Source organism: Perissodus microlepis, chromosome 4 (genome assembly GCF_051167445.1).
Source record: "Perissodus microlepis isolate ML-2025 ecotype Zambia chromosome 4, ASM5116744v1, whole genome shotgun sequence".
Taxonomy (NCBI): domain Eukaryota; kingdom Metazoa; phylum Chordata; class Actinopteri; order Cichliformes; family Cichlidae; genus Perissodus; species Perissodus microlepis.
Genome location: NC_140464.1, coordinates 3,007,577 through 3,031,579, shown reverse-complemented (window position 1 = coordinate 3,031,579; position 24,003 = coordinate 3,007,577). Strand labels below are relative to the sequence as shown.

General features: G+C 45.9%; 1 protein-coding gene across 11 annotated transcripts in view; it reads left to right on the top strand.

Annotated features, from left to right (window-relative positions):
• The window catches only part of LOC146388024 (RNA binding protein fox-1 homolog 3-like), a 428,590-nt gene that overhangs the window by 382,902 nt on the left and 21,685 nt on the right, over positions 1–24,003 (top strand). For all 11 annotated transcript variants that reach the window (XM_084925103.1, XM_084925113.1, XM_084925106.1 and 8 more), the window contains 7 exons: positions 5,891–6,034; positions 12,204–12,257; positions 16,004–16,096; positions 16,811–16,871; positions 16,951–17,004; positions 21,825–21,957; positions 23,105–23,144. In XM_084925103.1, coding sequence (XP_084781229.1) covers positions 5,891–6,034; positions 12,204–12,257; positions 16,004–16,096; positions 16,811–16,871; positions 16,951–17,004; positions 21,825–21,957; positions 23,105–23,144 — 579 coding nt within the window. The remainder of the gene's footprint in view (positions 1–5,890; positions 6,035–12,203; positions 12,258–16,003; positions 16,097–16,810; positions 16,872–16,950; positions 17,005–21,824; positions 21,958–23,104; positions 23,145–24,003) is intronic.

Genomic DNA, 24,003 nt, shown 5'->3' with positions numbered 1-24,003 from the left:
ATCATTCTCTTTTCAGATAACAAATTAAGGCAGTGGCGTTAGGGCAGCACTCAATTCCAGATTTTTCACAGCCCGTGTCAGCGGCACGAAGACTTTCCAAAGGGTATTCTGGGGGACTGTGATAACATAGACGCACACACAAACACACAGGGGCATGCAGAAAACATGGGCGAGCACATGCAAACACTTATACAGCCATGCACGCACACACACTCATCTCTCACAAGCTGTGTTTAAGGGATCGAGACACCACCAGGGTGTAGCTTTCAGAGACACTGCTGATGGCAGCATGTAGGCCGCCATTAAAAGGGGATGACTGTGTTATCTGTAAGTGGGAGGAGTTGCTTACTTCCCCCTGGTGTAAATTCCCTTTTCAAAGATATCCTCAGTGTTCCCTAAAATAAATACTCTCCTGGATCGTTTAAAGGATGAGGATGCTGTTATTCTATTATCGTCAGCAAATGGGTGAATCCCACGAAAAGGCCAAAACTGACAGCACGATAGCCCGTCTCTCAAAACTTGCTGCCTGAACGCTCTCGAGACGCAACTCACAGAAACGCCGCTCACAAATATAGAGGCTCGGTAATGTCCCGAAACATCTGGGCGCCGTAGTTTTTAGCATTCATGAGATAAACAACGCATTTGTCGGGGACTATTTTCAGCTGTGCATTAATGCGCAGTCGGGTCTCTAGTGAGTCTTTAGAGCAGCAAGAGTTCCCACCTTTATAATGAAGATGCACGTCAGCCGGTCCGACGGAGAGGTTCACTGGTGTGTTTTTAAAAGTTTTCAGAACAATAAGATGTGTCGAGTCACAGAGTTGTGCACAAAACCAACACGACGGACGTTACGAACGTGAAGAAGACCTTGTGACGCTGTCGAAGTGTCAGTCTAATTAATTGAGACCACATGCAGAAATAACCTTTAAGAGAACGTAGATGTCATTTTAAAAATCTAAATAGATTGAAATATGAGCATGTGTTGCCACAACAATCATCGCCCAGACGGTGTCCAGAAAATGGGCTTCCTCTCAGCTAATTAGAGGCACTGAACTGGACCTCTCGACTGCGTCTGTGCTGTTGTTGCCTTTTGGAGCATTTTAATGGAATTATCTGACAAATAATTTGGCCCGTTGTGTGGTTAATGCACCACCAGATGGTCCAAGAAGTCTGTGCTCCAATTTTGGTGACTATAGTGTTTTAGTACCCTTTTTTAGCTTGTTACTTAACACGCTAAAAGCAGATATCTCTGTCTGTGCGATGCACCTGTACAGTTAATGAATGCAGCTTGTCACATTAGCTCGCTAGCCTTCGCTGATAACTTGGCACTTCACCCACAGGTCTAAATGTGGCTTCTGGCTCAAGAAAAGCGAGATGAAAGCGGCCAAAACACTAATGTCCGGGCTTTAAAATGCAGAATCCATAACGTAGTGGGTGACATCACACCGGCAGCATCCGTCTTGTGTGTGTGGTTTTCACACCGGCTGCCACGAGGGCATTACACGTGCGTCATCGATATTTTCCTTGGCCTCAAGTGCAGTGATACAGTTTGGATTAGCTGTCAAACCCGATGCAAGTGAGCCCAACCCTAAATGTAAAATTTATCCCCACTGATGCTTCTTACCAACCAAAACATACCTCAGAGCTGAAGTGGGCTTCTCAGCTTTGAGCTTTTGATTCTGCAGAGTTAGTTGAGAGAGGAGACTTTCATGTTTCTGAGCTTTATTAGCGCCGAAACGGCCTATCGCAAAAGACAATCTATTGGTCTCGGTGTTGCCGGCGTGCTGAAAATGACTCCTCCATCTCGGACTTGTTTATATGAATCGAAGGGAGAAGGTGGTGGGGGCTGATCCTCCACTCCACACTTAACTCCCTGCTCTCTCAGGTGATTGAAAGGTTATATTTGCAGCTTCTTTAGAAAAAGAAAACAAACGGCGAAGGACTGGAAAAGGAAAATAATGAATTAAACCTCTGGCATTATAATTCTTGAGAGCGAAGACTCAGAAACCCCCCACCCCAGCTACTATTTAATCGGATGTAATCTACCTGCTTGGCAGCATTCCAATCAGATAGTTTCAATTATGCTCTTGTAATGCCACTCTGCGAGGAGGGGGAAAGTGCTGAGCAGAGCACTTTGCAGGCGATTTGCAAATAACAGCAAGGGAGTCTTTTAGAGAAATGACTGAACAGGAAGCCGGAGAGTTGCCGGAGTTGACAGCTCTCTCACTCTTAGGTTTGCTGGCTTTGGCGGTGACGGCATGTTTTGCATCCCGCCGCCTCCTGCCCGTGACAGCAGCTGTCGGGACAGTAAAGCGCCGCTGAAGGTGGCCTCCTATGGTAATACGGAAGTAATTATTTTCCACTGCTGCACCAGCGTCTCACAACCAGGCAGGCAGGTCGGAGCCTCGGGAGCAACGTGCAGAGGCAGCCGTCGCGGATCGCGGTGACACTCGGAGTTACTGAGCTAGCAGGACGCGGTCCGAGGCGCTCGGGAGTCGGCGTTCAGTATTTGTGTTCTCCATATGTGCACTTGCCCCCGGTGTCGGGGTGTCGGTGTGCCGCTGGCCTGTCAGAGCGTCGAGCCAAAGTTAATCTGGATGTCTGCAAACACGCGACTGCGCCTGCCGTGATAAAAAGCCGGGCGGAGGAGCTGGAGGACAGCGGTGCTCAGTAGTCTGGCAACATACGCTAAAGGTCGATAGTGTCATGTGTGACCGATGAAACAGATTGACCCGCGGGGCTGTGGTACCTTGTCACCCTCTACGGTCCCGGCATCTGTCTGCAATGTGTCACCCCCGGGGCCCAACATGGCTACTCAGGCTATTAACCTCCAGCGCGCGAGGACACGGCAGAGTTAAGACCCGTCTCTCTCTGTCACAAATCCACTCCTTAGTAGCCGGCCGGCCGACCGACCGAGTGCATTTCCCGCTCTCGCGTCCTCTATCACTTGTTAACCTCTGGTCCGAACAGCGTCCAGAGCAGGCGGGACTTAGGAAGCCGCCGTCACGAGTGCGCCCTACCTGTACGGCTGCAGGGGAAGACAAAGCGGGACCTTGAATCAAACAACTGTCACTGCTAACAATGTATGTCACCATCTCGGAATGGGCCATAAAAACCAAATAAATGACGGCCATTACAGTGGAGATTGTGATTATGATAATGAGAATAATAAAGGCGATCATCATTACGATCATGATGATAATGATAATACTGTGATGATGAATTATAATGAATAAATCCCTACCCCATTTCCTAAATGGTGGGAAATGTATCACGACGAGAGGCCTGCAGCCATCTGACAGCCTCGGAGCGGCGTGAGGGTTATCGGTGTGTGCGTGCGTGTCATTTGAACCGCTTGTACTCTGGCTACAGCCTACTCTCTTTTCACGCCTGTATCAGTACAAGATTGCATCCGTGTATGTGACTTCCCAGTCAGAGTATAGTGTGTGTGTGTGTCATGCTCAGAGAGCACTTCCCAGGAGACCTGGCAGTTTACATATCACATTCAAACAGCTTTTGTTCTCAATATCTGCCACTTCCACTCTCTCGTTGCTCGTTCTCCCCTCTCCTCTCTCGCCGTTTCTTTATTTAGTATCTTACCAGAGGCTCTGGCTCTAAATCAGCCTTCATTTTTTTTTTTTTAAATATGCTTGCTTTTGAGAAATGGACACTGTCTCTAACACATAAAAAAACCACAGCATTTATCTTTTCTTGATGAGTGACCTCTTGTGGTCATGAGAGCAATTACTTTTCCTCTCTGAGAGACAAATAGGAATTGTGCAGTGCTGCTTCACACTAAAACTTTATTTGAAATTGTAGTGAATGGCTTGTAGTTCACTTCTTGTCGCTCACTAACAGTCGGCACTTTACAGAGTTGAAGTATAGAAATGCCAACACCTACGAAGCTGTGTGTGTGTGTGTGTGTGACCCTTTATTACCAGCGTGTTTCATATGACGTCAGTGCATGCAGACCCCCCCCCCATATTTATCTCACCGTCACCAGAAGAACGAGATCATTCGTGTTTATTTTGCTTAATAAGAAGTTTTTTAATATATACTTTATTTCTTTTTTGTGCCTAACAGCTCATGTTAAATGCCAGTTTGTGCTTTCTGGTGCAAATTAATAAACACAAGTTTGTTCATGTGCCCAGTAAGTGTGAGGTGATAGAGTTTAGTGTAGGTTTCCTGGTGCAGTGATATCGTGCCGCTGTCACAACCCCAGGACGTCACTGCACCTCTGTTGTTTGGTGAACAGCTGGCACTTGTATTTTTTATGCTAAGCTAACCTGTTTAATGGCCAGCGGGAAGCGACTCACCTTTCGACAAAAAGATGTCAGACTTTACAGAATCGATGAGAAAATGCTTGTGATTTATTATCTGCATAATTAACCCCTATTCTTTTTAATGTCATTTCACAGCCTGATGGTCATTTTGTAAATGATGGCTCCATTTAGAGTAAAACAGAACATAAAGCAGAGTAGGCTTTAAAAGCAGGACTGGGCTATTTCTTTTCCCAAGAGGCCGCATGAGAAATTGGGACTCTCGTGGAGGGCCACACCAATAAGCTGAACTCAGTTCTGCTCACTATTAATTTTCCCTCTTTGCAAACTCATCGGTGTGACGCTCCACAAGAGTCCCAGTTTCTCATGTGGCCTCTTGGGAAAATACATTTCCCAACCCTGCCTTCAAGCACGACTTTAAACACATCGGTTGGTTTGTGTTTCAGCTACATGCTAAACAAGCACAGTTAGAGAAACATCAAGATGTTACCTTTCAAATCAGCCCTTACAGTTCTTCTCTAATGGGCTGTTTTTATTTAATATGCCAAGTCATTGAATATTCCACAGAAAGAGGATCCATCCGTAACCCTAAACAGGTTGCACGCATCCCAGTGGATGTCAACATTTCTAAATCTCAAACCAAATGTTTTAAAACAGGAATCCACTCAGAAATGGTATATGTAAAAAACAAAAAACAAACCAACAACAGCTAACATCCATTTTTTATATACAGTCTATGCTTCTGGCTCCAGCTCGATACTTGCTGCTCATATACTGATGCTGTTTGTTACCATCTAAAACGAATATTTTGATCATTTTAGCCAAATGTTTAGTGGCTTAAACTTTAACCACAGAGCGAGCAGGTCAGAAACCACTCATTTGATCAATTTGCATAAAACACATTTTCAGAAAACACTTACCGGCAACCTATTGACCAAATACAAAGACGTACCGATGTCAGAGCAGTGCGTACGAAGGGAGGATAAGCTGAGCAGTTAACCAATGAGGTTTCGTCCATAGAAAATAAAACTGCCTCAAATACGAGGTCCATCTAAACAGACAAGCCACCAGCACCCTCGGAGAAATTCATCATGGGTGTCACAGAAAGAAACAAGTGGAATTTGTCACTGACATCAGACACGTCATTTATATAGAAATGTCAGCACAGCATTCGCATAATGATGGAAACAACAACGCTGAGGGCTTTGGGCCTCGCACTCTGATGGCTGTGTGCAAACGTCACCAATAATGTGTCTTTAGTCTAGACATGTCAGGGCTCTGTGGGATCTATATCCACGCCTTTTTGTCAGCGCCTTCAATCTTCCCTGTTGCTCAAGAGCTAAGTGCAAGAGATTAATAAGTGGATTTGTAATGCACAACCTCAGGTTTGACACTATAAGTCATAGGCTGTTTATCGCTTTGGCTTTCTCGCCTGATTGAAAAATAGCAGACGCCGAGGAAGTCAGTCAGCCAGGCCTCCCACCCCACCCCGTACCCTGCCACCCTCCTGTTTCAACCCCCTCTTCTCCTATACTTCATGACCAGGAGGTACAGTATACTGTAGCAGCTAATGAGCAGCTTGTGTCTTTCCTCTGTTTGTTTCCCTCTGGCAGACAGATGATGTGACGCAAACAGAGGGCTCTCAGCAGCTCCAGCTCCAGCACTCAGACTCTTCAGAGAAGCAGCAGCCCAAAAGGTTACATGTCTCCAACATTCCCTTCCGCTTCCGGGACCCTGACCTAAGGCAAATGTTTGGGGTGAGTACCTCGGAGAAAAATTTCAAAATATCACACCTTGGCTCTGTCGTTGCCTCGTTTCCATCCAGAACAGCCAGAACTTTGAATCCCAGGAGCTTTTTCCAAGGAACTAAAATGTTTTTGCTTTTTCCCCCCAAGTTACATAAATGAGTTTCTCGCTGCTTTTATATTATTGTGGGGGTTATATTACTTAAACCATATCTTCATTGTTACTGGGATGTGAACAGATTAATTCTTGTTGCTTCTGGATTTCTTTTTAATTCAGTGGGAAGTGTAACTATAAAGCACAAAGGCATGAACATCATTGGTCTGTTGGGCACCTTTGTAAACATGTTGCATGTTTATGATGCAGCCACATTAGAAGTCTCTGTCTCTCTCCTCTGCTCTGTGTTTGGGTCCAAGCTGCAGATCTGCATTTCTTTCGGATGGCAGAGCCGAGCTGCAGTACACACACACACACAGAGCAGAGCAGCCACATTAAATAGATTAAAGCCCTTCAGTTACATGCACGTGTAATACAGTAATACTTCGCTTTTCTGCACGTTTGCTTTGAAACAATCAGAAGATGCCGTTTTATTTTCCTGATGCATTTCTTTGTGTTCGCTGATGCCGCGCTCCGTCTTGCTCGACCACAGATGATGGGATGAGTCTTAACGTTACATGAAATATCTGTGGTTTAACTTATTTTTAATACTCCTGAAATTTAATTACATTGTAATTAAATCTCAAGGTGTTTCATATTGTAAGTTAAAAATCCGACAATATTAGAGAGACAGAGAACACCAACGATCTGATAATCAGCTCAGAGCAAGCAGTGGGGAGGAAGAAGTTCTTTTTAAACAGGAAGAGACCTCTGGGCAGCTATAGCTATGACTGGTTGGGGGTTGTTTTGGGTTTTTTTTTTCATGCTTTTGCCAAAACTGGGAGACACTTCCACCAATCAGAATACTCAGTGTCCACTTGTGCAAGTAGGGACATCTTTAAAAATAGTTTCCCTGCAAACAAAACTAATCTGGCACTTGGAGAAGGTTCCTGTCGTGTAGTTGTACCTTATATTAGTGTATGTACTGTTTATTGCTATGTGGAGAACGATCCTACAACAAAGCCTGAAGCACACACGCTCACTCGGGTAACCAAACTGACAGCAAAGTTTCTGCAGAATATATAAAAAACATTGTATTTGGATGTAAAGTTAAAGGTCAGCACTCGAGAATCTGACATGCTAGCAGTTGTTGTTCTTGAGCGGTCCCGCCTCACCCTAATTAAAGAGCGCATCCTCTAAAGTCAGAGCAAATTATTATATCTTTATTAAAGTGAGTATGAAGCTTCTGGGAAAACAATCTAAACCACACAACAGGACGCGTATTTAATGAGCAAAGCCAGCGCTTAAACTGTCATCTAGTTAATGCATTGATTACTACATTGTCAGAAGGGGGAGAAGGAGGAGTGTCTTCTGAGTTTTTAAAAGCAAACAGCTCAATCAGTCCCAATCAGGTGCTGAACTCATCGCTGCACTGCAGGTTGGGCACTGGGGAGAAGTTAGAGGAGCCCGGTGCGGTAATGATTTTACTCTTCATCTTTGTCTGCTCTCCCAGAGAGCTGCGGCTCGCTTTGTCGGGCTTTTTTTAAGCTACCGTGTCCCCTGAACAACTGACGTGAGGGTAATTTTAATCGTAAAATATGAGGACAAATACAAAGAAAATGGGGGGGGGGAAACAGATTTAACTTTAATTTCTGTTTTGTTCTCGTATATCAGAGCGTATACAATGGGTAGTCTCCACAGGTCATTAAACAGTCTTATTTTCTAGAAGTGACACACAGAACGGTCAGCTGCTGACAAATGCAATGAGATTACATATCAACATACGAGAGGTCCACCACAGAAATTCTCCCTCTCTGTCTTTTTGCAATTAATGAGCCAATATATACAGTTCAACAGCTCACCCTTGTGTCTCACAAAAGCCTCGATACGAATTGAACCAAACATCCCCTATTCAATAACGATAATGGATCTGAATGGAGACGATTGCCAAAAATGTACTTTAAATGTTATGCGCTAATTGGACCATTAGAATCCAGAGGCGTTAATTCTCGTCGTTATGAAGACAACATCCAGCTGATGATATTAATTACTCGCGAGCCGTGGCTTTATAAATTGCAGACAACATGGCTGCGTGCTCGCTCTCTCTTTCTCTCTCTGATTGTTGGCTTTATTGTTCCCAGCTCTGGTGCAGGTCGTGTGGAATCCAAATCACCTCAGTAATTAGCTTGGAAGCTTTGTGTGCCTGACTGGCTCGTGCAGATATATGATACAGAATTGATCACAGCCCACCCAGTCCCCCTCAATCACCCTTCTCACCCACATTGCCCGTTCCCTCCTCTTACCTGCACCTTCCTTTCATTCTTGATGGTTGGCACACTAGAGAATTGTGGGATCAATTGTCTTGGGTCGAGCTTGGCGAGGCGATAGCTGGTCTGCTCCACCCTCTGACATGGCCTCCACAATGGGCCTTTGTGCGATCAGCACGTGCAAAGCCTCATCCCTCTAGCTCTAATGGCTTCTGGAGCGCCACCGGCTCAATACGCCATTACTGTTACGCATGAGTGAAGGCCACAGACACGCAGGCGGGAAGACAGAGGAGAGAGAGAGTGGAAGTGCGGCACGGCTCACTAGAGAAGGCGTCTACAGCAGAGCAAAGCCCCCACCAGGAGCCTCCATCTGCTCCCACACGGCACGGGGAAACGGTCTCCGCTGAGCGCCACGAAGGTTTCGACAACGGTAGACGGCGTTCAAACGAGAAGGGAGGGCCTGAAATCCACCCTGACATCACAGGGTTAAGGGTGTGGAGAAACCTGTGAGCTTTTAACGAGGCGCTGAATGAAGGCCTCATTAGGGCAACCGCAGCGGACGTTAATCAGTAATTAGAAACTGTGATCTCTGAGAGTGAGTAAGTGTGGGGGAAATGAAAACACTCCAAGCGCGAGTGAGCTCTGCGCAGCGCCCATGCTGCGCTGCTTGAGGGTGCCCTCGTTTGTGTGACTGGGTTCTTCAGCAGTGCTTCTTGCAGCGAGCGTAAGGGCTCTCGCGGCGCTCCCCAGAGCAATCAGGACCTCTGCACTCCCCCACCCACCACCACCACTCCGACTGCCACTGCGCCTGAGCGTGCTCCACACGGGCACTCTGTTTGAATACACAGGGCGCCGTAGCATAATTATAGGTTTCTGAAGAGCTTAAAGATATTCAGGCTAATCAAAGGTGGAGGCACAAGGGCCTCAATCTTGTTTGTTGCTTCCACACTTGGAAGCTTGAGGTCTAGTAAATATAGTCGATTATCACTTCCAAGTGCAGAAAGACAAAAACACTAGTGTTCTTAAAATACAGACGCTGTCTAGCCAGAGCTGTTTCCGAGTAGCCTCTTCTTTTGTGGTTTACAAAGAAAATAAATGGAAAAGCACCCAAGAGTCAAGTTACAGCCCTGTTATTGAACATACAAGCACGACCTGTGTTCTTAATGGTGCAGTCACACTACCACAAAACCTTGGTGCAGTGTCATTCCCTTTGAAATGGTCAGCGGCAAAAAACATCTCTGACAGTCGTCGAAGTCGGTTGTCGTCATCAAATTCATGCACCAAGACGCTGATAAAAATGCAACAAGACGGTGTTAGTCTGTTATCAGTTTGCAATTGAAGCTGGCCATTCAAGTTGGGAATTGACCCCAATTAACTGCTAACCTGAATGGGGTCAGGTTGGCAATTACATGCAATCAGTCTGTGATAATACGATGAATAAATTGCCGAAAACAGACGTTCTCACTAAACAGAAAACACAGTAACGACTTGCATTCAGTTCAGCCAGAACCTTGGAACAGAAACTCAGTGACGCAGCTGTCGGCAATCAGTCCAAGTCGTAGCGCTCTTGTTTGGAGGCAGGATGCCTTGCACCGGTTGACCTGCGCCATCGCCAATGTGAACAAAAGTGATTGCCCAGAAGTTGGGGGTGCTGCACGATCAGCCTCTGAACAAGGAGCTGTTTGCTGCAACTACTTGGTACATTTCCCATCCTATTTTTATTCTGCTCTGATCCGTAAATATTTAGGGTGCACGACCTGAAACGTGGTAGCGTTGATGAAAACAAACAGCTTGGTTACGTAGCATAAGCTCCGTGATAGCACTGAACTTATTCAGAGCAGGCTTCCACGCGGGTGCTTTGTTTACATAACACAGACAGGACAACAACACGACATTTGTTAATCGTGTCTATGCACGACTCTCCAATCTAGCTCAATTCAACAAAACCGAAGTAGACTCCCTCTTGTGGCCCTATTGAGTAATTGCACTTTAATTAGGAAGCAGAACACAAAACCAGCAAAATAAACAAATAACTGCAGATGTATTTAATCAGTCACTAATATTTTTGCCCAATCACCATACCCCATTATGTACTGAGGGCAGATTATAATGTACAAAAAAATGCAAAACCAAATAAAAACAAAAGCACGGGAATGATTTGCTCCAGTTAAGCCATAATTGAAACATAACGAGTTTGATAAATGAGATAAAACATGCAAACCCCCAGTATCATCATTCGATGCTTCTCTTAATGCTTTTTTATTTTCATACAGATATTGGATGGTTTTTCTAATCTATGGATGGATGCATGTAGCTGCAGCCTCCTAGATGACATCAGTCTCTCCCTTGTCCTCCCTCTGGAGACTCCTCCCATTGAAGCTATTGTTTATTGGGGCTGCTGATGCAGCTGTTTCTCCCCGTGTGTGTGTGTGTGTGTGAGAGAGAGAGAGAGATTGAGAGCAAGTAGGTGGGTGGGAATAGAAGTGCATGAGATCACTGGTGAGCAGCGAGCAGTCCCCAGCGCCATGTGGAAATCCACAAAGATGACTTCCTCTGAAACTAATTAATCGACGCCACAAGCCCATTACGCTCGGTTAAAACAATTAGCATCTGCACGTTGCGTGGGGGAAGCATTGTCTTCTCAGGCGAGAAAGGGGCATCACGCTGGGATATAAATGCCTGCGTGCGTGATCGAGCCAACGCTCCCCATTCGAATCAGTGGAGCCGAGCGCCATATGAAGCAGATGTGCGTCTAGGATCTATAGAACTAGTTTCAACACGAGCAGACGCATAGGGGAGAGGACACGCCCTGTGGAAACAGAGGTGGATTTAAATGACAAAGCCTGTTTTTGGCTTGGCGACTTTCTTTGAAATGAGGGAAACATACATTTTCCCGCTAACCCATAAACGCTCATCTCCTGGAGTCCACTCCACTCACTCCAGCCAGATAATAGCCGGCTCCTCCTAACCCCTATTAGTGGCTCAGTCAAACGATCCATCCATTCCCATTGAGTGTCGACCACATGGAAAGGCCCATTTCTTCCCTGTTGTGCTGAAATGAAGGCGACGCGGACCGCTTGACAGGGTAATTACTTTTAATGAAATAATACAGCCATTGTAGACAGCAATTAAAAGTCGCTCTCACTCCACTCATTAGAGGAACTTACAGTTTACTTTCATTCCTCTGTTTTCTAATGATCCGAAGGCAGGCCTGTTAAAATCGAAAGGCTGCAGCGTGTTAACCCCCGGGGACCGGCCCTTAGGTCCTGTTGACTGCGAGAGCACACAAACAAAGAGAGGATGAGAGAATAAAGAATAGAAGAGAAGGAGGCTCTATAAACAGAGAGAAAGGTAGAAATAATCAACTAAACTCTTCACAAGACTCGAAGGAGCAAGTTTCCCCGAGGTGATCGTGGAGGTGTCGGGGTCCGCGTCTCAAGACGACATCAAAACACCGTCTGATGCCGCTCTTCTCTTTGTGTCGAAACAGGCGAGCAAACTTACATCATAAACACTGCCACAATCACAGATCAAGTACTTTTACGAATACTGTGATTTCATTTCGTAAAGTGCCGATAGACGTGCAGAGACACGTTGCAGCGGCAGCTACGAGTTCTCTTTTCAAATCACGCCAGCGAGCTTCAAGAAGTGTTTGCTGAGCTAACAAATGCAAATTGACCACCATTTCCTCACAAAAGTAACATTTCCATATTGCCTTAATGGTTTTTCTTTCTCCAGTCGTCGTCCTCATGAATTTAGTCAGCGAGGCTTTCTAACTCCATCTCTTCTCTGCTCTTCTCTTTTTCTTTTCTCTCTGCAGCAATTTGGAAAGATTTTAGATGTGGAGATTATCTTTAATGAGCGAGGATCGAAGGTAAGTGAACTAGAACGCCAGCTGCTTCATTACCATGTACTTCTTCTGTTTCCTAATGATGGCATTAGTGTAGTGTGTACATTGGCTGAGAGTAGTGGTCTCTAAGCCTGGTCCTGGAGAGCTGCATCCACTGCCTTCCTGTCTCTCTCTCTCTCCCTATTGTTTTTGTTGTTTGTTGCAGCTCTCACCCAAGTTGTGAATCATTAGCCCTGTCAATCAATTCATTATTGAGCTGTTTCACATTTCACTTAATCCAGCAACAGGCTGCAGGTCCTCCAGCATATGGAATTGAAACTGCTTGTTTAGAGACGGGGTCCTCTTTGAAGCCTGGGCATTGATTGAAAAGGTCCTACATTATTCAGGTTTATCATTTTGTTTCAGACTGGATGAAAAACAAAGTTCTTTGTGATATTTACCAAATAAATGTAGTTTAGTTAAAATTAATTTGAAGGCTAATACCACGTTTGGAGAAGAACCTGCAGATCGAAACGCTGCCTCCAAGAGAATTGAATTATTAAACTGAAGCTTAAGATTGTGTAGACGTTCCCCTTCTTTCTTACATTTATTATTTTTAACACACTTGTCCAACTTTGGGCAAAAAGAGCTTCATCTATTCGCCACAAGTTATTTTAAAGAAACTGGTTGGGTTGAGGACTGGCGGTGTTTCTCGGCTCTTTGACTTCTGTGGCACTCAGGTCGCAGCTTGCTGGTTTGTGCCGAGGTTGAACGTCTTTAAAAGAATTAATTTTAATGTATTCAGACATTCTCATTGAGATTAAAATCTGTTTTTCAAGGGAGAACAAAAACATTAACAGGAACACAATGAGCAGGCAGAAACAAAAGAACACAATAAACAAGGAATTAATAAAAACAGCAGCAAAAAACATCAGATAATAAAGCTTTAGGAACTCTAAGGGGAACGTCGGTCTCCGGTTTGAGGTTAGTTTGCGGTACCTGAGAATGTTTAATTTAAGTGTGATAAATAATAAAACTGTGATGAAGGGTTTAATTGCTGGAGTGCTGATGGGCCCGCAGAACAATACTGAATATCTCGATTGTCAAAGACAGGCTGTGGACGTTTGTGTTTACGAGTAGATTCGATATAAGAAAGCTGGTTTGATGTTGAATATAAATCTTTAATTGAGCTCGAATTTCAAGCACAAAATGTTTTCATAGTGTGTGACTGCCTGTGCTTTATATATGTGTAAAAATTGCTTAACATGCACAGTAGACATTAACGTAATTGTTGTAAGTTATATTAAAAATAGTAAAATTCTTTGAAGCTTTTGCCCCAGATGACTTACAATGATAGAAACACTCGTCATTAGAAACGTGTAGATTCAAGTTTACTGACAAATGGCTGGATAATCGAGATTATTCTGTGTGTTTTAGGAAACTAGTAGAAAAATTTTAAAATTATACATTTTGTTTGTTTGTATTTCTTAAACACAACTTAATGCTATAATTTTATTCTACTTTACATTTGTATAGTTACACATTAACAACCTATGGATTTAATTTAACAGTAAGTACCATTTAAAGTCTAGGACAGGTAGAGTCATATACCATTGTGCAGAATGCCACACAGTTGGTAGGCATTTTAAAGGAGGCTGCAGTAATTGCAAAACATCATTAGAAGACTGAATCTACTCTGCAGGAACAGGATTGGGGCATATATCACAGTATCATCAGCAAAGAAGTTTATAGTGAGAGGAAATAAAGTGCAAAACAACTAAAAAAGGCCACAAACCCAAACCCTTATTTAAGATGTTTTTGAAAGGAAACATGACTTAAATGGAAGTAAAATACTATTGCTAGGGACTATTTTCAGCAGCAGACCTGGTGCTCAGGTGACAATCTCCAGTAGCAGAGCAGTGTATGTGTAAGCAGTGACTCTGTGATGTGTTTTTAATAATTCATGGACGGCAAAGGGATATACAGGGAAGCACAATATTTTAGTTTTGTCTTTTTGTACAATTTGCCGACAAAGAAAAACGCAGAATGCAGACAGCAGTGTTCTTAAAGGTCACCTGTACAGAAAATAAGAAATACTGCTTATAATTCAAGCTGCGCCTCCTTAAACAACATTGTGAACTTGCACACCTTGGATCATTTCTACATTTGTCTCAAGGATAATTTGTACTCGTAAACACGCCAACCAGCCGCCAGAAAAATGGCCACAGCGTTGATGCGTTACTGCAGTATCAGTCTCCCAACCAGGACAGGTGAAGCCTGCGGAGGTGTGAGCAGCCGAGAGCTACTCATCCAGCTGTTCATTTAATAGAGTGTACTAAGCTCCACAGCTTTCCATTCATAAAGGCGACAGGCTCCCTGGCTGGGTGTTGAGGCATGAATGCTATTGATTCCCATTCATACCTGGGAGTACTTTGGGCTCGTATACAGGCGTGCAGGGAGCCCCGGAACCAGGCGACGCTGCTGCACTCAGCCCCTTCTGCCAGACAAGATTGAGCACCGGATAAACCGGTCTCCTTCGCCCGTAACAAGCATTTATTGTTTGTGCCCTACAAAGCCATTACCCATGATGCCTCTCTCCCTCTTGCACTCTGTGTGCTATATAATGAACCTACCAGGCCATTAATAAACAATCTATTTCCTATGAAGCTTTGGCAATTTGCATTCAATATGTTTGTCTCCTTTGAAAAATGGTGGCTCCACTCTGTGCTCTTGTAAGCTAATTATTTGTGCATGATAAAAAAAAGATAGAGGGGGTAACCACAGTCGGGTGAATGTCCAAAGGATTAATTTTGCCCTCAATTCCTTTTTTGAATTTATTTCTTTATCTCTCTTTCCCCAAGGACAGGTCGCGTGTTATTTATGCTAGAAATAGCAGCCCGGAGATCCTGCGTATGCATACAAGATCACTCCGCTCGCCATCTCTCACATGTATTACATCCTCAAGCAATTATCAGGCAGCGCCGGCCATGCTCTCTCTCCCTCAGCCTATACCTCTATAAGTATATATAGAAACCACAGGAATGGGACTTGTTTGGCCAGAATATCTTAATGCTTGCGCTATAGAGAGTCCAGTATCCCAGTCCACATAACTCAAGGAAGTGACAAACCCCCCAGGGGAGGCAGGCAGAGAGAGTGAGTTTGGAGAGGCTGGGTATATTTTGGTCAGGGTTTAAAGTCAATATTGGAGCTCTTCTCTATCACAGACGAGCATATTTGCAATGACACCATTCACTTTTTTTTTTGTTGCATCAATGAGCCGGTGTAATTTCGCCTCCATAAAATGGCCCACCTATTAGTGCAGTGAATAAGAAACAGCCAGAGATCAAGTTAACGTGTCTGTTCAGAGAATTCATCCTCACTCCTTCTGCCGTTGCCCACGCCTTCAAAGGGAGACGGCGGCTGTGCCGCTGAAGTTGTGTAGATAATTATACGACTATTATGGCAGCCGCTGCTTTCTGACATTCACCCGTGGCACCGGTGCTGTGCTGTTTAATTGGGTAAAGCAGGCAGGTTTGTTGGTGTTGTTGTGTGAGGTCATGTCACCGTTATCCTCTTCTCCTCGGATCTCTCTGTTTGCTGTTTCCTGACGCCTCACTAACTGCCTCTAATTAATCTGGCTGCTTACAACTCGACTCTGCTGCTCACCTACTCCTGTCTTCTCACCTCTCTCTCCCTTTTCTCCTCCCTTCCCTTTTCTTCCTCCTCTGTGTGTGTGTCCATCTTTTCCTTCTCCTTTGTCTCTCTACCAATGGCTAATGTGGTGCTCTCAGGGCTTTGGGTTTGTAACTTTTGAAACAAGCACAGATGCTGATCGTGCACGGGAGAAACTAAACGGTACAATCGTAGAGGGACGCAAAATAGAGGTGCTTTCATTTTTCCCTTTATTCTCCTCTTCTCTTCTGCCTGCCTGCTGCCTTCTCAACTTACCCATAAACCTCTGCATAAGCATGCGGCTGCTCTGTCTGTGCGTGTGGTGCCTGAATGTATGCATGCATAACGGTGCGTTTAAATCCTTCTCGGCAGAATGCGGGATCCATACACGTCAACCCGGACACACCAGTTGTCCATCATTACCTGACAACGCAGAGTGAATGCATGCCATCAGTCGTGCATTCCCCTATCGCCACTGTTTAGTGTTGCCTGCTCTAATTCTGTTTTTGTTTACGACGAGCCGAGCCCGCACTCGGCCGTTCTCATCAGGTCAATAGAAGAAAATCAAAGCACTGTCTGTGTTTTGCTTTTGGAATCCATTTGTTTATCCAACCAATTCTGAGGATGCTTTTTTTTATTATTATTATTATCATTATTCATACCTGTGGGTAATTGGTGCATGCTTTCCCTCTCTTTCCAGTAATATAATCATCTGTAAGAAAATTGAAATGATGAATAAATTCATGAAAGGGCGAACCAAAACTCAATCACACTAAAGTGCTACAAACAAATTTACATAATCATTTATTTTATGAATCCGTCTTTATTCATCTTGGTTTGCTGCTTGCTTATAGCTCGCCGTGGATACGCGGATGGTAAATGTAAAGGTCAGTAATCACAGGCTTTGTGTTTGCTGCTTGGAACAGGTGAACAACGCGACAGCACGAGTGATGACAAACAAAAAAGTGGCCAACCCGTACACGAACGGTGAGTGGCAAACTAAACGATAAGAGTTCGCTCGTAGTCGTCGCTGTGAGTCAAGTTTTTCTTTCGGTCCTCTCGCCAGGCTGGAAGCTGAATCCGGTGGTCGGAGCTGTCTACGGTCCTGAACTGTATGCTGGTAAGAGCTGTTTTCTGTGTTTTTCTCTCCACCTCCCGCTGTTGGCATCGTACCGTACCCGAGGCCGCTATCAGCCACCGCCTGTCCCAGTCTGACCCCTGAATTTCTACAATCAGGTTCATCCTGAACCTACTGAACATGAAATTCCCCTCGAATCAAAGTGAATCGGAGAGCGGCTCAGATAAGCAGTGGATGATCCAAGCCTCTCTGAGTGGCTGAGGGAGCCTGAGCCATTGTTTGCGCGGTGTGCAACTGTAACGCTGAAAAAAAATGATTTCGAGAGCAAGCGCCCCTGCAACTGTTATCAGATTGTGGAGGCTGCTGCTGTGGATGGATTTGCCAAGTGCGCCAGATTGACTTTTACAGAGCTAACCGAATAAAGGAGATTGAGTGAGCGATATTGTTGGCACCTACCCTGTCGAAGGCCGCTATTCCTTCTGGTCTCAGTAATGGAGGAATGAGATGAGCTCAGTGGGGTTTTCCCTATCTCTCTCTGCCTCGACATGCCAGCTTTATTGCTGTATGTTATATGAACCCTTTGCATTTTAATGAGGGGGAAATGGTACTATTTCATTTGGAAGAAGTGCTGAGCACATCGCGCCACTTTAACGGCTTTCCTTTCTGCTCATTAGACTAAAATCTGTTCATTCCCCGGACAGCTTTACGGCGAACCTCTAAATAACTGTCCATGACAGAAAGCAGTCATCTATCATTTTTATTTCATCCCCAACCCCTCGCCCCCTCCGAGCCTCCTCCCTCGCCTCCCACTCCCCACCTCCCCCCACCAACATTCCTTTAGTTTCGACATCTTCTGCCGATAATTATTCACACACACAAACGTACGCTCGTCCCTCTTCTTCTTGCACGCTCAGGCACAAAAAACGTGGCGCCTTTTCTCTAAATTGAAAATCGGGACGTTAAGTAAGTCTCAGCTTACGTAAACAATAATTTCACTTGACCCATATCCACGCGCAACGCTAACACCTGCCCTGCTTCTCAGACCAAAGCACTCCAGCACACAGAAATAGATAACCTATGTAGAGCACAGACTCAAATACACGTCCCCTCGTCCATGCACACACTCTCCATTTCGCTCTCTCTCTCTCTCACACACACACACACTTCCCAAATCATCTCATAAATCAGAGGGAGTGTGGTCCACCACTCCAGGCAGGGGAAGCAGGAGGGGTTGGGTGATTTATTGGCTGCTAATTTTTCAAGTCGTCTTGACATGGCGCTGGAGTTTGCCAAGCCTAAACGACAACATATGCTTGCCAGCTGGGAAGATGGGAAACATAAATAAGAGATACATTTTTGAAACAAAACCTCCCTAATGAGCAGCAAAAGGCTGTTTTAACTCACTAAAAAACAAACTCTGACCAGCTTGTTGACTGTTGCATTCTTCTTCTACTCTTCCTTTAAAAAAAGAAAAAAATGATGACCACATTCAGGACATTTTCCAAAATCATCACAGCTACAGTTAATATACTTTTGGTGGGAGTAAAATGGGATATAAAGGCGATTAATCACTGTTTATCAGTCCTCATTTCTGTGCAGGAGATCAGTGAAATTGGTAGCCATAAATCCTGGCTCGGTGACAGCGCACTTCGTCTCCATTCGTCCTGGCGCTACAGGTTTATTGTCCTCAAAACCCATTCAGGAGAATGACGGATGAGAGCCTCATACCAGCTCCCCGCTCTTAACCTCTTCCAGGGTAGATTGGCTCCTCCTCTGCGTGGAGGAGGGGGTAGGAGGGTTCTCGGTAGGGTACTGGCAGCCAGCTCCAAACATGGGTCCGTGTTCTCCGTTGCCACCTAATACCCAAACCTCCCATGGAGCCCTGCTGAAGGGGTTGCAGAGGACAGCAGTGTGGTCCAGAGAAAAAGAGGCATGGCAGTGGGGTTCCCAGTCAGATGGAGGGATTGGCAATAGCACATGGCTGTGGCACAAATCATAGTGTGAGGTAGCTGGTAGGCATCCAGTACCAGTGCTCATTTTTATCCTGTGTTAGTGAGCGCTAAACTTTTGTAGAACAAGCCCCAGAATCTGTGCTCCGCTATCCAAATATAGTATGACAACAGTCTGGCTCCATCCATACAGATGCAGCAAGTAGGTGTGTAGCTACAAACAGCACAAATGTCGGGACTCTGTTTTACGTTATTTGTTGTTAATGTGACATCATTCGTCAGGGTGAGCGGCACATCCCGTGCATATTGCATTCTTAGCTCATCTTATTGCAATTGGCAAACTTGCGCTGGATGTTTTCAGCACCATGGACAGCTGTCACTTAGAAATCCCTTCGTATGGCTCGGCTCTTCTCGGCAGCTAATTTCCAGGAAGACAGGAGATGAGTAGCTTTTCATTCGCCAGTTCATATTTTTCTGCGACTAAGGTGGAGGTTTCTTTTCTGAGGACTCGTGAAAAGCTACCAGCTGTGTAAATGACAGAAAAGAAAGGCTAATTGCCATCTTAACATATGTAGACAGATCCTCTCATTGTTGGAGTGTACTTTAGGGGGATAATTAAGCTCCAGACTCTTGATTAGATTAAGCTGTTTTTTTTTGGTCCCCAGTGCGTGGATTAAGTGCTCATTGCCCGATGTATTTGAGCAGGAAGTATTAGAGAGATCAACCTTGTGGAAAATCAGATCTTTCTTTATGGGAGCCGGTTATGACCCCATCATTGGCACAGAGCGGGATTACCTCGGGTCCAACTGGCTCTGCAGGTATTGAGCTTCTCTCAAGTTGACACATATGACATACGAGGTGCAGCGTGACCCCGCCGCCCTTCAGCGCATAACTCATATTTTCTCCAGCCCCCCTCCCGGAAAGGGTGTTTGACTTTGGTGGCTAGACCAGGTTTGCGCTCTCATACGCTGTTGCTGTTGTTGCTTTTCATGGGCTTACCAAGGTGTGACAGCGCCTTTGATTTATGGGTTATTATTGAAGCAGTGTAGCCTATCGCCAACTCATTATGAGTTTACATTCACATACATCACCGCATGCATATTGCATACAAATTTTCAAAAAAAGAGAAGGAAGCAATTGGGCTTTGTGGGAGCCCAGAAACAGCGGCGATTTGTTAAGAAGAGGGCAACGCACCTCGAAAACTATCAAGGAGGATTGTTTTTGCCCTTTAGCGGCCGCGCTCAAATGTCCACTGCTCCAAAAAAAGGAGGGACTAATTTAAATGTCAAGGTCAGCGTTGTAAATCACCCGGGAGGCAAAGGGGGCACCGTCCCACTCCAGGCCGTCCACGGGTGTGTTGGCAGCAAAGAAAGCACCCTGCACATTGGTGGGCGGGTGATGTGTGGGCGTCACCTGGCCAAATGAGACGCAAAGTTTGAATATGTGTGCGGACCCACTAATGGAGCGTGATGTTAATGGCAGAAGACATTAAACCGGGCTCTCTGTGTTTTTAAAAGCACCACTAATCTGTCTCCCTGTCAGCTTTATTGAAGCAGCGAGGCTAGGGTGAGCATCGTCCATTAGGGTGCTCACTGGTCTCGACCAAATGCAGGGCTGGCGCTGCACACGGCAGAGTACCATCAGGCTGTCACTCCCCAGGCACAAACCCATACAGCACCGCTTACCTACGAGCTACCATGGATCTTCATTGTAGTCTAGTTTGTCGGAGATTGCGAGGGACTGGCGGGTCGTCTGAAACAGGCCGGATGCGTGTTATTAACCCGCATTATTTACCCCAGCCGAGGCACCGCGTCACCCCACCAAACCAAATCAGACTCGAGCTCCACGGCTCCCCATCACAGAGTGATCTGTGATTGGGGAAAGTGAAGCGGTCCGTGATGAATTCATCCAAAGCGTGTCGTGGAAATGAATAAGGCAAAGAGTAAGGTGAGGAGAGGGTGACGAAGGGGCGTTCCTGGGGATAAAGAATAACGGGGCTGACTGTGCTGTGATGGACCAGACGGCGAAGACCAGAGGGAAGGGAGCAGTGAGGGAATTACAATTGCTGGAAAAGTAGAGGCCAGCTTAATCATGTCTAGAGATCAGTGTGTTTGTATGCACCTCCACAGCCTGTAATCAGACAGCCAGTGGACCGATTGAAGGTTAAGTGGAGAGCTGACGATCACATCGGCTGTCCTCTAATCTGCGACCGTGGCTATTTTGTCGCACCGTCACACCAACCCTTACTCATCACCCCGAAGCCTTTCACCCCAACTGACCCTTTTCGCGTTCAGTGGTAGCCATCAGCAGAGGACAGAGCATGTGGCTGTGCGATTGGCTAAAGATGGTCCCAGATGGGTTTGGAGATGGGGGTCATGCTGAGGTTTGGGACTTGGCTGTCCTGCCCATCTGCTCCATTTCCCCTCGGGGAAGTTCAGAACGTCTAGTCAAGTTGTTCAACAACCTTTACCGCCTGTTTGTCTCCGCCCGACACCGAGAAACGCCCTCTACCTCTACCCCGTCCACCCTCCCGCTGCTCTTTGTTGCTAGCCCATTGTGTCTAAACTATGCAAAAGCCGTGGTGCGAAACTAGTGGTATTGCATCCATTACCTGCCCAGCTTCAAGGCTGCCCCTCACCAGGCATCGGGAAAGGATGCGTACAGCAAATGTGGATCCTTGCTGAGTACGGCACAAAGCAGCGAGCTGGGAAAGGGGAGAGTGCTCGATGAGGCGCACCTAGAAAAGATTAAATCTATTGTTTCCTTGTCTTCCCTATAATGCATTCTGTCATAGGGAAAGCAGTGCCACACGTCTCTCTCTAATGTATTCTGTCATAAGGTAAGCAATGCCAAGTCGAGGATGTTCTCTGAAAGTCATTTTCTCTTCTTCTCGTGTGTGTTTTTGTTCCATAGTAACAGGATTTCCCTACCCTGCCACAGGCGCTACGGTGGCCTATAGGGGTGCCCACTTGCGGGGACGGGGACGGGCTGTGTACAACACATTCCGCACAGCTCCACCTCCACCACCAATCCCAGCTTACGGAGCGTGAGTACTGACCCTCCGAGGCCCGGTTCGGGTTGCACGATATTTTTGTCTGGTACGATAAGTTTTGTCTTTTCATAGCTGAGAGTTTTAGCTTTTATACACTCTTTCAGACATCAAGACAAAATGTGTGTTGTGGACTGTTCCTCCTGATGCAAAGTAGCACACGACATCATTAGTGTCAGGCCGTAACTGGGCTGATACTGTGTAGTCTGAACTTGGCACAACGAGCACTTTTTATATAGATAGCTGTCGTTTGGTTAGATTTCACGCTGCAGTATGAATGAAACTGCTCCGACAGTGCACACGCCCAAACTTTGCTTTTCTACTCATAATTTAAAAGAAATCTTTCTGTTGCGTCTCAAGACCGTGCCCTCCTGCAGGAAACCCGCTTGTCTAACATAGCCAGGCAGCATTGCTGCTGTAATTTTACATATTTTTTTATCTGCGGATATACATAACCGAACCCTGCCCGTCCTTACATTTGCACAGCGTGTGTTGACAAAGGAGTAACTGACAAAGTCAAGGTGAGAGCTGCGATAGTGTATTACCAGTCAGATCTCACTGGACTGTGACCGGGGCCCGTGCTGATCTCCTGGCTTTATGCAGGCCTGCCTCGCACTCGTCTCTTATCAGCGCTGGTCTGTGTGGCCGTGGGAGAGGTCTGACGGAGGCTGGCCGCTGCCCCGCCATAGCTGTCTATCTGTGATTAGATCTGGATCTGTCTTAGTGCGGTGGGACTCGCAGCTGAGACTAGAAATCCCACATCCCCGTTTGCCTCCTTCCCACTCGGGGACCCCTTTGCTGCTGATGGCAGCCGGTTGATTTATATAGCCAAGTCATGTGACGCAGCTCCTTCACTGCCTTCTTTTGTCCTACCTCTCCACCGCCAGCCCTCCTGATAGCAACTGCAGCAACTGGAAAGACAAACAATTTTACCAGAGCAGAAAATTGGACAGGGTTGTGAAACCGTTACACCTTTCAGTTTGTGTCATTCATTATTTGTGGTACAGCGAGCTAAAGCTGCTAAGAGCTGACCCCACAGACCTGCAAATGGTCAAAATAGGAAAATTGGCAAAGGCTGAGAGTCGGTGGGGTCGGATGCAGTCCAAATCAACTAACTGTGCTTTCCTGTTTCGCACGTTCACAGGGTGGTGTACCAAGATGGCTTCTACGGTGCAGAGATCTATGTAAGTACAGTTGACTTTTCTTCTAGATGAAACAGACAAGAAGCCCAGCCCTGGAGACAAAAACGTGATCTCCTCAGCCCCCAGCCTCGCTGCCAAGCCGGCGTCGATTAGGCCTCTGTCTACTGTGCCAAGAAACTCAACAACAAAATTTAAAACCCCCTCAGCTCCTCCCTCCTCTCCCTCTTTTCTTCCTATGATCTCAGACTTTGGCAAAGAGGCAGACCCTGACTCAGTGTCCCATGTCAAGTTAGGTCATTTATTCCTTTAGATTTGTCTGGAGGTTTTTAAGTCCCCCCCGCCGCCCCGCCAGCTTTCGTTCTTCTTGTTACCTCTCTGGTGTTTTTGCATTCACTCCGAGGGTTTGGCTGGGATATCCCCTGCTTGCCCCAAGGGGTCTGCGCAGGCCTGAGTGGAGCCGGTTCCTCCCAGCCATCAGCAAGTGGGAGATAAGAGAAGCCGCAGATAAAGGGATTAACTGTCCCTCTGGAGCTGTCCGTGCAGGCAGGGTCACATCGGGGGCCGGCCCTGCTGCACCTCGCCCTTGACAGAGAAGAGCGTGGACTCTGTGGAGATAATGCTGAAATTACCACGCTGCCCCACTTTGACACGAGTCCAGACGTTTGCGAGGAATGTAATTTGTCCCTTTGATTTTTTTTTTTTCCACCGCAGTGAGATGACTGTCTGTGCAGCAGCAGCAATGACAGTTCCTTCTCACTTTCACCCTGACAAAGACCGGTGTCTGGGAATGAAATGCTAAACCCAAGTGATCTATGACTTACACACCGGCCCGCACGATAGGGCCGTATTTCACCGGCTTTTGTTGTAGGGACACCCACCACTGTGGAAGAAACCCGGGCTG